This window comes from Saimiri boliviensis, chromosome 13 (assembly GCF_048565385.1).
Source record: "Saimiri boliviensis isolate mSaiBol1 chromosome 13, mSaiBol1.pri, whole genome shotgun sequence".
In the NCBI taxonomy this organism is placed as follows: domain Eukaryota; kingdom Metazoa; phylum Chordata; class Mammalia; order Primates; family Cebidae; genus Saimiri; species Saimiri boliviensis.
The window spans coordinates 74,767,589-74,782,119 of NC_133461.1; the positions used below are offsets into that span (position 1 = coordinate 74,767,589).

The following is a 14,531-nucleotide window of genomic DNA, read 5'->3' on the forward strand; positions in this document are numbered from 1 at the left end:
AACAGAGGGCCCAGGGCTGCAGAGCAGCGCGCTCTGCTCCGGGAGGCCCCTGACCTTGGCGGGCCCCAGCCTCCCCGCGGGCCCAGCACGGAGGACTCCTGGGCCCCACACCCGCAGCCCCGACGGGGCGTGCGCCCTGGCCCAGCTCTCCCTGGCTGCTCCCGACCCCGGGGGCACCCAGGGGTCCTAGCCGGCGACGGCTTGGGAGCGGGGCCGCCTGGGGTTGGGGGAGGAGGTGCTTGTGTAATCTGCTGTCCCCAGGCGGGCGCCGCCCCTCCGCCCGCGCGTGCAGGGAGCGCCCGCCAGATAGCGCGTCTCTGGGGCCGATAAGGCCTTCGGGGCCCGTCCCGTACGTCTCAGGCCCGGCAGAGGCTGCCGTGCGTCCGGCAGCCCCAGCTGCTCCACCTCAAGCCCCGACGGCCCCTCGGCAGGCCCCTGCTGAGGGACCAGCATGCCCTGGCCGATGGGCTTCTGCAAAGTGAGTACTGGGCGGCTGCTGGGGAGACGGGGTGGGGGGGCGAGGGGGGTGTCGGGGGGGACACTCGCGCGACGCCTGTGGGCAGCACGCGGGCACCCGCAGCTTTGCACCGCCCCCCACAGGCTCCCTGCCTTAGCATAGCGGCACGTCGGCCCTGTAGCTGAAGGGAGCAGGTGGCCTCTGCCCTCCAATCTGAAGCAGTTCATATTTTTTACATCCAGAGATTTGCTGTCAAATTGGGTTCCAACTACCTGGGTCTCTGAATTGTGTCCTGTCAGCAACAGCGCTGGGGAGGGATGGTTTTTGAGTTATACTCCAAATTTATGGAGATCCCAGAAGCTTTCCTTTGAGTCTGCTAAACTGCGTTTCGTAGATGTGTCCTTACAGGCTGCGGGGCGGGCTGCCCGGCTAGGGGCTGTCACCGTCATTTGGGAGGGGATTTTGGCTTGTTTTCTCCAAGACCCACGGAAGCCGGCGATCCCGTGATCACGCCTGCTCGGTGTTCTGGATTTATGCTGTTAACTCATGGAGGGAAAGGCGGCTAGGAAGGAAGGGAAAGAGCCGCAGCGTGGCCCTGGGAGATAGGGGCTCATGGATGGATAGTTTTCAAGTGATAACGGCGCCTTAGCGAGGCCGCCCCAGGCTTCTCGTTCTTGCTGTGTAGATAGGGTCTGTCCTATCTCTGCAGCGCGGCTGGCCTGCGCTATGTCTCAGTGTCCTGTGCTGCTGCTTAGTTTGGTGATGGGTTCAGAGCCCAGAGTGGGACATCAGGCCACACGCTGAGAGGATAATAAATGAAAGGGACTCTGGTTTAGAAGCCGGCAGAGCATCTCTTCTGCTTGTCTAAAAGTCGCTGTGGGTGCAGGAGAAGCAATATTAAGTGGGAATTTCTTTCTAGTGGCATCTGCACAATTTGCCTTTGTTGGTTGATTTTTTTTTTCCCCCACAAGGAGAGGGAGGCTCTGTAGAGGAAGCATGGGCTTCCCACTTTAGCCCCACAAGCCGCAAGCACTTCAGATTAAGTTTGCAGAGGCCACCAAGGGCAGAGGTTCAGAGTGAGGCTTGGAGACCCACTTGTAGCCAACCTCAGAAGGAGGCGGGTGACTGCAGGTGTCCTGTGCAATGTGTGAACTATCTTCAGACTCAAACGCAAGTGTTTTGCAGGAATAAGGAGTGGCCGATGGCAAAATTAAAATTAGCCTCCTTTCACCAACTAAGTAACAGCCTTGAGCCACTTTTCTCTGTGTCTCAGTTTTCTTGTCTGGGAAATGGGTCTGCTGTGAGGCTGAAGTGAGGAGCCTGGTTATGAAAACATTAGCAAAGGGGACAGAGGCTTGAAGGCGGTCATTGTAACCAGGATCCATAGACTCAGCTCACCCTTGACTTGATGGGTCAATTATAAATAGTTTCTTCTCTGTTATTGATATATAATAATTTACATCTTCGTGGGATACATGTGAGTGTTTCACGCATAGGATGTGTACTGACCAAGACAGGGTGTTTGGGGTGTCCATGGCCTTGAATGTTTATCATTTTTATGTCTTGGTATCATTTCAAGTCCTCTCTTCTGGTCACTTTGAAATGTACACAGTATTGTTGCTATTGTGGTAGGGTCACCCTATTCTTCTATCAAACAACAGAGCTTACTTCTTCTATCTAACTGTATGTTTGTACTCATAACCAATCTCTCTTCATTCCCCTTGCCCCCCACCCACCCTTCCTCCTCTCTGGTATCTATTGTTCTATTCTGCAGGTCCAAGAAATCAACTTTTTTTTTTTTAGCTCCCATGTATGACTGAGAACATTCATGGCAAAGACATTCACATATCTTTCTGTGCCTGGCTTATTTCACTTAACATAACCTCGAGTTCCATCCATGTTGCTACAAATGACATGATTTCATTCTTTTTCATGGCTCAATGGTATTCTGTTAGGCAACTGTAATTAGTTTATTTATTTATTTATTTTTTGAGACAGAGTCTCACTCTGTTGCCCCGGTTGGAGTGCAGTGGTGCTATCCTGGCTCATTGCAACCTGTGACTCTCATGTTCAAGCAATCCTCTTGGCTCAGCCCCCTGAGAAGCTGGGACTACAGATGCACACCACCATGCCTGGCTAATTTTCATATTTTTAGTAGAGACGGGGTTTCGCCATGTTGGCCAGGCTGGTCTCGAACTCCTGACTTCAGGTGATCCACCCACTTTGGCCTCCCAAGGCGCTGGGATTACAGGTGTGAGCCACGACGCCCTGCCTGTGATAGTTTTTAAACCCAGGTTGCCATCTCTCACCCCAAAATGGTTCTGCTAGTGTCTCTGCAAAACCAGCTAACTTATTTTGAGATTAATCAAACTGAAATATATTTAGAAAAGCAGGATTTCAGTTGTTGCTTGCAGACAAACAGAGAATATAGAGCGTTTTTTAAAGTTACCTTTAGAAAAGTGACTAAAAACCTTTGTCTTCAAGGTCTGTTTAACAAGCTTTAGCAAACGTTTGTGAAGCACTGTTGTGTATCAGGTCCTGTTGGGGCACTGGGAATACAGCAGTGAATAAAAGTGACAAAAACTCTGTCCTTGCAGACCTTATCTCCTGGCAGGGGAAGGAAACAGACTAAACACAAAGGCACCAAGTACATTCTGTAGAAAGGTGAAAAGTCAGTCCTGTTATTGAGGTAGAGGGAAGGAGGCAAGGGACATAGGATGTGTGGGGAGTTACATAATTGAAACACGGTGCTCTGCGACAGCTCAGTGAAGTCCCATTGGACAAAGAGGTGAAGGAGACAGCCAGGCCCAACTCCAGAGGAAACAGCATATGCAAAGGTCCTGGGGAAGGCGTGTGTCGTGGGAATAACTGGCAGGCCGGCGTGGCTGCAGCAGAGTAAGGTGGGAGGAGCAGGAGGAGGTGAGGTTGCAGAGACTGGGAAGGGGGCACAGGGGCAGAAAATGCAGGGCTTTGTACTTTGAGGCAGGGATTTTACTTTTGCCTCAAGTGAGATGAGAAGCATTAGACAGTTTTGGTATGAGACAAATGGCACCATTTGACTTCTACCTATGCCTGTGACTTCCTAATGCCTTTGGAAGCAGAGATTCACGTTCTATAGGGATACCAAATTAAACCACCTGACATAGTGTGGCAAATGGCATTATCATGCAATTCTAGTGCAGCTGTTCTCAACCTGCTTCCCTCTGGGATACATGGTTCTGGTGGGTGACGTAGTTCCGCGTGACATATTTCGTGATCGTATCTGGGTATTAATAATCCCCCTCTCTCTTGCACTTTCCTGTTCAATGCGAACATAGTGCCATAGATGTTCCTTACTTAAACATTTACCACTGGTAATATTTAAAAGGAGATGGGAAGATGGGAGCCACTGTAAAATCACAATTCCTATGTGATGTGTAATCACAGCTGCAGAAGATCCTTCACGGTCTTCTTGGGATCTTGGTATGGATAAAACGGAACAAGGTTCTGGAGCATGAGCTGTCAAGAAAGCATGGGTGTAGGTGTTCGAGAGCAGCGCCGTGGTAGAGGGGCTCCTTGAACGCGCTCTAAGTTTCAAAAAGTAGCGGTGGTTTTCCTACCGGTGATCTCGCTCCCTCGAATCCATTCTTCACACACAACCAAGTGTGTTTTAGAAGGGCAAATCTTACCACTTCACTTTCTTGCTTTAAATCTTCAGCAGCTTCACCATGTTCTTAGGACAGAGTCTAGACTCCTTCCTGAGATGCCTCCTGTCCTGATCCTGCATTGTTTTGTTTTATTTGTTTGTTTGAGACAGGATCTCCCTGTGTCCCAGGCTGGAGTGCAGTAGCGTGAGCATAGCTCACTGCAGCCTCCAACTCCTGTACTCAAGTGATCCTCCCTCCTCAGCCTCCAGAGTAGCTGGGACTACAGGCGTGTGCACCTCCACGTTCAGCTAATTTTTGTATTTTTTGTAGAGACACAGTTCTTGCTATATTGCCCAGACTAGTCTCAAACTCCTGGCCTCAAGCAATTTTCCCTTTTTGGCTTCCCAAAGCACGAGGGTTACAGGCATGAGCCACCGTGCCTGGCCTTGCACTACATCTTATTCAGCACTTCCACGGTAATTGCCCCAGGATACTGTCAGTTCCTTGGACAGGCTGCACTTGGAAATTTTTATATGATATTCAGAAACTCCACATGGGTGGGACTTAGGCTGGTCTTGTTCACTGCTCTGTCCTTGGCACTTAGCACAGTGTCTGCCGCATGGTAGATGCCCAGTAAATGTTGGTTGCATTCATGAATGAACAGTCAGTTGTTTGCAGAACACCTAGTGGTTGATGACTGCTTAGCTGTTTGCTCACAAACCTGTGATTGAAAATTATTGCTCTAGAGGTTTGCACGGATGACTTTTCAGATACTCTGCTCTTGGGATTTTAAAAAATTCATAAAATAGTTTCTCCTTCCTGTGAACTCTCATTGTACTTTATCAGAACCTCCCTCAGGGCTCTCCTCATTTTCCACACCTCCCTGCTTATTTATATGTATGTCATCCCTCCTCTACGCTGGGGGCGGGCGGGAGGAGGGCAGCAGTTCTGTCTGACTCATCTTTGACTCACTTCCTTTTATTTTCTCTGGCTTCGACCAAGGTCTTGAACCTGGAGCTGAAAAATAGATTTGTTAAATGAATTAATTGGAAGTTCATGAATGAGTCTGAGCTCCTGATTTTCCTTTGCTTGCCCAGATCGTGAGCATTGGCTGTTAGGAAAATGTTGGCCAATTGATGTCGGGAAGGGTTGGAAAATAAATTTGCAAGCTGGCCCGTGCCAGATAGGTGGTCACAGCCTGACGGCCCTGCTGGCCGAGGGTTCTCGGCACAGCCCAGCTTGGACTGCAGCCCTCTCGGGGCAAGTGTGGCGTTTGTCTTCATTCTCTGACAGGCAGTGACAACCAATTAGAAATCTAGTGAGAAGTGGAATTGTTTTCCCCGCTGCCTCACACTCACCCTTGACCACCACCCTCCCCGGCCGCTGCTATCTGAGCAGAGGCTGATTCATCTGCTGAATTTACTGTGGGGGCTCAGGAAGGAAAGTGCATTACGGAAGGCTGACTGCTGCTAATGGGCCGGGCGGAGCAGCTGCTGAAACCTATTAGTGTGTTGGGAAAGGTGGCAGGAATGAGACAGCGTGTGTTGCCTGTGCAGGAAACTTGTCTACAGACAGATTAGGGAAAACAAAGCAAGCAAATGACCCTTTGCCCCCAGCCCTTCTCTCCTATAGGAACTCCTGGAAGGGTTTTCCTGCCCGAGAAAGCTCTGGGTCCCCCAGTGGTGTCTGGAAGGCAGCGGGGAGCCTCTGTGGCTCTCCCCCTGGGTGATATTGGTCAGAAGGCTGTTTTGCCCTTTCCAGAAGTGGGAAATGAAGCAATATTTTGGAATAAAGACCACCTGGTTTCAGTTTCCTTCAGAAAGTTAATGCCTCCAAACGGATCGCCTGAGGTCAGGAGTTCGAGACCAGCCTGGCCAACACAGCGAAACAGCATCTCTAAAAATACAAAAATTAGCCGGGCATGGTGATGGGTACCTATAATCCCAGCACTCGGGAGGCTGAGGCAGGAGAATCACTTGAACCCAGGAGGTGGAGGTTGCAGTGAGCCAAGATTGCACCACTGCACTCCGGCCTGGGTGACAGAGTGAGACTCCATCTAAAAGAAAGAAAGAGAGGAAGAGAGAGGAAGGGAGGGAGGGAGGGAAGAAAGCTGAAAAGAGGCTGGCACGAGCTCAGCCCTTCTCCACCTCTAGAGATACAGCCATTGATCAAGGGTGATGATGACTTGCAAACAGTGGAGTAGATTCCAGCTACTCAGAAAACCCATTAGCAGCCTGGTGCCTTCTGTCCTGCTCTCTGCCCACTCTGGCAACCTCTCCTCTGGGTGGGGGAGCTGGGCTGGGCCAGGGTGTGTACCTGTGGTTTGCTTTTTCTCCAGAGGGAGGCGATGGTTAGAGGCCCCTCATCTCGCATCTATCTAACCTCTAACAGTCTAAGTCCTTCTTGGGGCCGGCTAATGTTCTGTCTACACGGTGTGATTTGAAGGTACCAGAATGCCTTAGTAGTTTTTAAATACCTCCTGCAACCCCCGTTAGCCAGAAAGTCTAAAGTTCTGCCATCAGAGATTATTCCTTAAGTTCTTAAAGGGATTTTATATCGAAAAGTCTTCTATTAATTGCATGCATTTAAAGCTGTATAATAGGATCTCGAGTTGTACAGATGCAGGAACTAGCTCTTAGTGGGATTAGTTGTGGATTAGGCAAACACCAGGAGTGAGATTCAGGGCAGGTCATGAATAGGGGGGTGCAGAGGTGGTGGTGCAGTGGTTAAGAGGGGAAGGGAAGCTCACTCACTGACTTAGGACAGTGGCCGGGCTCAAGATTCCTTCCAGCCCAGTGCGGTGGCTCACGCCTGTAATCCCAGCACTTTGGGAGGCCAAGGTGGGCGGATCACCTGAGGTCAGGAGTTCAAGACCAGCCTGGCCAACATGGTGAAACCCTGTCTCCCCTAAAAGTACAAAAATTAGGTAGGTGTCAGGGTGGACGCCTGTAATCCCAGTTACTTGGGAGGCTGAGACAGGAGCGAAACTCCATCTCAGAAAAAAAGGAAAGATTCCTCCTTAGGTGGTTGGATACCCTACGACATTCTGGCCTATCACAGCATGGAGAGGGCAGTTTGGTGAGTGATGTGGGACTCACAGTGGACCTGGAGGCAGGTGACAGGTGCTGCCGAGATTTTGGACACCTTCTCAGGAACGCATCACCCAGGTGGTGACAGGGTCAGCCCAGGAGTTGGCTGGGCTGCTTGGCCCGAGGTCCCTGGGGTTTTTTCGCTTGACCCTCCACCAGCTTTTCAAACCTTGTGTGTGGAATAATATAGTTTTACCGTACAAGAAGCATAGCACTTCATGTATTCCATCTTAATGTGGCATTGAAACTATCCTGGGATGTAGGTGACATTGTCTTCGCTTTCTAGATGAGGAAACAGGGCTGAACAGTTCATTGATTGGCCCGTATTACCCAGTGAGGTTTCTCTGTCTCCTAACTCTTTAAGACAGACGCTTTTTACCACACTGGTCACGCTGAAACTGTTATTTAGATGCCTGTCTCCTCGCTAGTCTGCAGTCCCAGTGCCCAGACTGCCTGGTACAGGTGAACCTGTCCACGCAGGGCCTCGAGGCTGGCAGTGTGACCTCAGGGGCCCAGCAGCACAACACATGGTCCAGCCTGTGGGCACTGTAGTCAGAACACCTTACCTCCAACCCATGCTGCTTTCTGGACATTATCCTTGGGCCAGATACATGGCCACCCCGAATCTCCAGCCTGCACCCAGAAACCAAAGACCATTGAGGTAACCCTGGGGTGGGTGTGAGCCATATGGAAAATCGGAGCCAGCCTTTCAGGAAACATTGGTGATTAGAAACTTCTTTGGAATCACAGGTTCTTCTCTGGATCAATAACTCTTAACCTTCTAAGAACTTTGGAAATTTATTAAAGATCTTCCTACTTTCAACACAACTTCGACTCAGGCCAACAGAATGTATAGAATAGGAGACAGTAAATCCCACAGTCCCTTGTTCTCAGGATATGGGAAATGCTACATTCGAACAGTATCACGGAGGCTGAAACAGGGAAGAGTGAACGTTCTGGCCAGGAAAACAAGGGAGTGTGCCAGGGAAGCTTTGCAGAGAAAGAGAACTTTGAATGGGCCTTGAAGAATGTGTGGAGAATTTCACAAAACAGAGGTGCCTCGTGAAAAGCATGGCTTGTGTGTTTGGGAGAGGTGTGGGATCCCGTGCTGAGGAACAGGTGGGGGACAGAGTAGAGAGAAGGATGAAGAGGCAGACGGGCTGGCTTGAGGAGGCTTCTGAACGTCAGCCTGAGACTTTGGTCTTTATTCCACGGAGGTTGGGGAAGCCCACAAAGGTTTGTGAGTAGGAAAGTGTTAGGGCTTCGGAAAACCCCCTTTGACAGAGCTGATGAAGAGGGGTCACTGGAGTGAAAACCAGATAGGAAAATATTGCCCCTCTACCGGTAAGGCTCAATGAGGTCCTAAATCTAGGGGATTGGAAGGTCATGAACATTCTTGAGCAGCTACTGTGTACCTGCCACGGTGCTATGTGACTAAAGATCTCAGCATATTCAATGCTCACAGCGGCCACATAAAAAATTACCCATGTTCGGGGGGGTGGGGAGGTGGGAAGAGATAGCATGGGGAGAAATGACAGATACAGGTGAGGGGACGGAAGGCAGCAAACCACACTGCCATGTGTGTACCTATGCAACAATCTTGCATGTTCTTCACATGTACCCCAAAACCTAAAATGCAATAAAAAAAATAAAAATAAAAAAAATTACCCATGTTACAGATGAAGAAACTGAGATTGCAGCTAGGAAGAGTGATGAGATAAAGTTGCTTATTGGGGTTATTGACTGGCTGGTCTTGCAGGTGCCCCTGGGGTCTGAGATCCAGTTCTGGTAACTTGATTTTAAGACACAACCAGAGGACAGAAGGGTTGGAAACTGACTCAGTGCAACTCATGGGCATCTGGTGTTTGTGTCAGCACTCCGACTTCACAATGAGAAATCTGACTTCTTTGGTCTCTGGGGTTCCTCTGTGTTCTCTGGTCATTGAATTCTGTCCCATCAAGAACACCTAAAAGGCAAGTCAGTTACCGATGTCTTAGTAAGGACACAATCAGAGAAACAGGAGGCAACATGGTCTTGAATCTGTCAAGACTGTGCTATGGCCTGATGAATCATGCATGCCCTACAGCCAGGAGCATTGCATTTGTTACAAATTGCTGATTAAACAACATTGGAATAGAAAATGAGTCTCACTGCCTGGTGTCAATGCCAATCCGATTGACAGCAGCTGCTGGGGATGCTGTGTTGAGAGAGATTCTGAAGCCATTTTTAGGCTTATGGGCGAGAGTGCTGTGATAACTTAGCAACCTCTGCCAGGGGCAGGGGAGTGTATTAGTGGGAGTGTTACCATAGCCATTTCTAGGCCACTGCTATTTTTCCTTTTCCTCCTTCTCTTCTTCCTCTTCTTTCTCCTTCTTCCCCTCCTCCTTCTCCCTCCCTTCCCTCCCTCCCTTCCTTTTTCTTCCTTTTGAGACAGGGTCTTACTGTGTCACCCAGGCTGGAGTGCTGTGGTCATAGCCCACTGCAGCCTTCACCTCCTGGGCTCAAGTGATTCTCTCACCTCAGCCTCCCCAGTAGCTGGGACTGCAGGTGCAGGTCAGCAGACTGGCTAGCTTTTCTCTCCTTTCTGTCTCTTTCTTTAGTGTATCAGATGAGCCATGTTGTGACTGCTATTCACTTAAGAGATACCCTGTATTTCAAGGATGTTTGTAGCTAACTGGTGCCACGCCTCTGTGCTGATTGCTCTGGTTTACCTCTCTGAAGGTCATATGATAACACATGGTCTCCAGTTACCCATGTCAGGTTAGGCTGGGGTGGGGTCTTGGGGTGGTAGCCCTTAAATATAGGTCAGAGAGCCAGTAAGTGGCAGGAGCTGACCTAGGACTGTGCCAGCTCTTTCTACCACACTGAAGCCATACGTAGGGGAGGCTTTTCATGGTCAGATAGGTGGGAATTGCCATTCAATATTACCAGCCATGTTTTTGATATAATCATCCACAAACTGTGACTGCTAGTCTCCACTGGCTTCCGCCAGGGCCAGCCCCTCCACCACTGTTTCCCTGCCCCTGTCCAAGCTCAGCCCATTCCTTTAGGCCAGGCCAGGGCCCACCCTCCCATCCAGCTTCCCAGCTCCTTACCCTCCGGGCCCCTTAAGGCCACGACCCCCATCAGGCATCCCTCTGTGCTTTGGGATGTCTCTGGCAGTAAATAACTACACGTGGAATGGAAAAATGAATGACCACCAGACACCCACTATAACTTGAGTGTGCGTGGGAAATTGTGAAGACGTGTCAGGCTTGCTGCGCTGAGTGATGCGTTAAAGGGAACTTGTTCCACCGCCACCTTTGTTCTTTTCTCTATGGTATCTGCCATAGAAACAGCCTTTTATTAGAACTACTGTGTTTCTCAGATTTGGTTAAAAAGCATCTGCAGGCCAGCCGCCATGATTCATGCCTGTAATTCTAGCACTTTGGGAGACAGAGGTGGGTGGATCACCTGAGGTTGGGAGTTCGAGATCAGCCTGACTAACATGGAGCAACCCCATCTCTACTAAAATTACAAAATTAGGCGAGCATGGTGGCACATGCCTGTAATCCCAGCTCCTCGGGAGGCTGAGGCAGGAGAATCACTTGAACCTGGGAGGCGGAAGTTGTGGTGAGCTGAGATCGCACCACACTCCAGCCTGGGCAGCAAGAGTGAGATTCCACTTCAAAAAAAAAAAAAGTATCTGCGGGTGGAGTGATGAACAGGCAAATCAGCAAATCAGGGGGCTTGAATTTCCTGACCTCCTGCTTCAGCCTGTGAGTAGCTCCATCTAGATAGTCTTCCTGCGGAGGTTTGAAAATTCACTTTACTTTCAGTGTCCTCATGCCTGCATCTGACAAATAGAGATGCTAGTGTGTGGCACTGACCACCACAGAGGGGCCTGGCGGAGAGTTCTGGACTGGGATTAGCAAATGGCTCTGAATGTTTCAGGCACAAAGTAGTACTTACATAGGTACCCCCAGGTTAGGATAACTGTTCTGAGCCCTTCTCTCAGCTCCGTTAGTTTGCAACGTGGCCACCGGGGCTTGTCCCTAGCCTTTGAATAAATGGGATGGCTTCAGAGCCAGCAGTGGCTGGGGCAGCCTGAAGGTGTTGAAAGGTCTTTGCTTGGCTTGTTTACATCTAATTTTGTTTATTTCCTTACCAATAAAGATGCTTCCTCCTCAGGGACACGTGACCTGGGCGGAGCCTGTCTACAGGGTCCCCAAGTTTTTCTCAGGGCTCAGGGGCAGCATACAGGGCTGCGCGTAGACATCCCTCCAGCTCTGCCTCCTACAGGGAGACTCCCTCTGAGATGTTCCTAATTCTGGCCCCTGGCAAGACGTGAACTCTTTCTCTTCTTTCTGAGTCTGTGGTGGCTGCTCTGAAAAGCACTTAGCCTGGAAAGGGAGATGGGCTGTGCTTCAGCCACAAAGGAACCTGCTAGAAGGTGTACAGTGCTTTGGAGACTTGGGAGGATGAGAGAAAACTGCAAGGGAGGGAATCAGGGGACGATCGGCAGGGAGGTGTCTTTAATTGGGCTGTAAGGGACGCTCCAGAGTGCAGGGAGAGGGGACGTGGGAGGGCTCCCAGGTGAGGAGCATGGCTGATGGCGACGTTGCCCCGCAGTGTGGAAGGCATGAGGTCAGCTCGGACCCTCTGTCGCCACGTGGACCCAGAAGGGCCAGGCAAGGCTCCGCCAGGGTGTTTAAAGGGTCTGGAAAGCACCAAGAAGCAATGGATGTCTCTGAGCAGGAGGATCCTTGCCGTACGTGATCCGGAAAGGAAGGGAGCTGGTGATGGCAGGTCAATTCGGCAGCGCCTGCGGGAAGGCCCAGGCCGGAAGCAATGCAGATCCTGCCGCAGGGACGCACAGTGAACAGGGCAGCAGTGGTTAGCCCTGGAATGACCAGACCCAGAAGAGGGTCGGGTCGGACCCCAGCCCCATCGAAACCATGCAAGCAGGAGAGCATTCCATCCCCATAGTGACCCATGAGGTCACTGCAGGCTACAGATAGGGACACTGAGGCACAGAGAGATGGATTTACTCACCTCTGCCTAGTTAGACAGCTGCAGACTAGGACAGGAAGCCAGGCAAGCTGGACCCAGCGCGTGAGTCCTTAATCACAACCTTATTCTGGCTTATGTTTTTATTATCTCAGTAATTGTTTGTAGAGACAGGGTCTTGCTCTGTCACCCAGGCTGGAGTGCAGCGGTGCGATCACAGCTCACTGTAACCTTCAACTTCTGGGCTCAAGCCATCCTCCTGCCTCAGCCTTCGAGTAGCCAGGATCACAGTCATATACCACTCGCCTGGCTAATTTTTTTAAAAAAAAATGTTTTGTACAGAAAGGGTTTTGCTATGTTGCCTAGGCTGGTCTTGAACTCCGGGACTCAAGTGATCCTCCTGCTCCAGTCTCCCAAAGTGCTAGGATTACAGGAGTGAGCCACTATGCCCAGTCTCATTCTGCTTTCATTTGAGGGGCAGAAACTGGAGACTCAGGAGAAGAAACAGTGGCTTGAGGGCCCGCAAAGCCCAGCATCTCCCCTCCAGGTCCTGTGTGGCATTTCAGAGGGAACCCTTGGAAGCCAACTGGCTACATGTGTGACCCCAGAGCAGGTCCATCTTTTGGAAACTTTGTTCACCTGCTCTGCTCATTCTTTTAAGAAACCCTGATTTGTTGAAGTAACATAGTTTGTTCCACTATGTACAGGGCTTTCTTCTGAACTCAGAAAACCAAAGACAAAATCACCTCAAAAATTTTGTATGTATCAGGACTCAAAGCCTCAGTGCATTGCAGGATGTTTGTTTAATTTGCAAAATCTTCACTGTGAGGTTTCCTTGGGTAGTTAGCTCCCAAGTACATAGGAAAAATATTATAGATAAAAACTTTCGTGAAAGGAAAAAAAAAAAAGAGCTTTAACTGAATAGATTTAGATGTACTTGTATGCTCAAAGTCTCCAAAATGTTTCTAGTCTTCTCCTTGCCTTTCGTATTTGTCAGTGAATTTAATGACAACCATCAGTTACCTAGAAATTGTCCTTGCGGTAGGTGGTAGCATGGAACTGTATTACAGATCTCATTGAAGGGGTGAATATTTAATACACTAAAGTTCACATGTACAAAGCCAGAAAATTAAGGAACTGATTAATTGTATCCCAAAAGGATGCTTTGCTTTAAGAAGGAATTCACTAAATACTGAGAGCTAGTGCACTAAAGTTCTTTGTTTTGATGGTGTTAGTTCCTGGGGAGCAGGAGGCTAGGAGTGGGGGATGGGGTAGAGAGTATGGGGGTGAGAGAGTGGGGTCGAGAAATATAGTGAAGTGTTAAAAGCTTGGTCAGAGTGAAAATAACCATTCTTTCCCAAAGTGTGTTATGTGGGGGAAATAGAGTTTTGGAGTCAAATGCGATTATGGAATCTTGGCATAAACACTGTTGATCAGGTTTCTCCAACACTGCTCAGAGCTTTTTTTTTTTTTTTTTTTTTCCCCTGAGACAGGGTCTCAGTATGCCACTGAACACCAAGGGTGCCTAGGCTAGCGTGCAGTGATGCAATCATAGCCCACTGCAGCCTCAACCTCCTGGGCTTAGGTGATTCTCCTGTAGCTGGGCCTACAGGTGCATGCCACCATGCCCAGCTCATTAAAAAAAAATTTTAAGAGATGGGATCTCGCTATGTTGCCCAGGCTGGTGGCAATCTCCTGGCCTCAATCAATCCTCCCACTGCGGCCTCCCAAAGTGCTGGGATTACAGGTGTGAACCCCGTGCCTGGCCCTGCTCAGAGCTTTAATATACTTTCTTGGTTTGTGACTCTCTAAGGACAAGGTTTGCATTATCCACAATTACTTGACCAGAGCATTCTTTGCATTGGCGTGGGTGACATTGCACAGGGCTGGTGTTCCTGGGAACACACTTTGGGAAATGCCGTACCGGTCTCCATTAGGAGGATAGTGTCCAGATTTTCCTTTTTTTTTTTTTTTGGAGAGATCTTGATCATTGGATGGGCGTCGACAGGAATTCAATGAGGAAAACGGTCTTTCTTCATGCCTGGGAGAAACCCTGAAGGAACAGAGGGAAAGAGAATACTAAAAAGGCTGAAAAAAAGTCCCGATTGTCACCAGGTTGCTAGCAGCAAGAGTGGAGATTCACTCCTTGGTGCTCCAGGGAGGGACCCAGGAAAGGGTGGGGTAGAAGTCACCCTTGGGAGTTGGGAGACCTTTGAATCGATTTCCTTCAAGGACTGGATTACCAGGTGGACAGCTCCCGGAGGAAATGAGACTGGCTTCACAGAAACCCCACACACTGCATTCAATTAATTAGGTGCACCGTTAACTTTGCTAAGAATTGACTTATCCAAATGTCGTCTAATTTCTTCC

At 49.6% G+C, this 14,531-nt stretch overlaps 1 protein-coding gene across 5 annotated transcripts in view; it reads left to right on the forward strand.

Annotated features, from left to right (window-relative positions):
* Window positions 1-14,531, forward strand: part of ANK1 (ankyrin 1) — a 249,618-nt gene that overhangs the window by 102,779 nt on the left and 132,308 nt on the right. The window contains exon 1 of one of the 5 annotated variants that reach the window (XM_074383829.1): window positions 343-478. The exons of the other annotated variants lie outside the window; for them this stretch is intronic. Within the exon in view, the coding sequence (XP_074239930.1) occupies window positions 452-478 (27 nt within the window). The 5' untranslated portion in view covers window positions 343-451. Of the gene's footprint in view, window positions 1-342; window positions 479-14,531 lie in introns of those variants that run through there. 5 annotated transcript variants of the gene reach the window in all.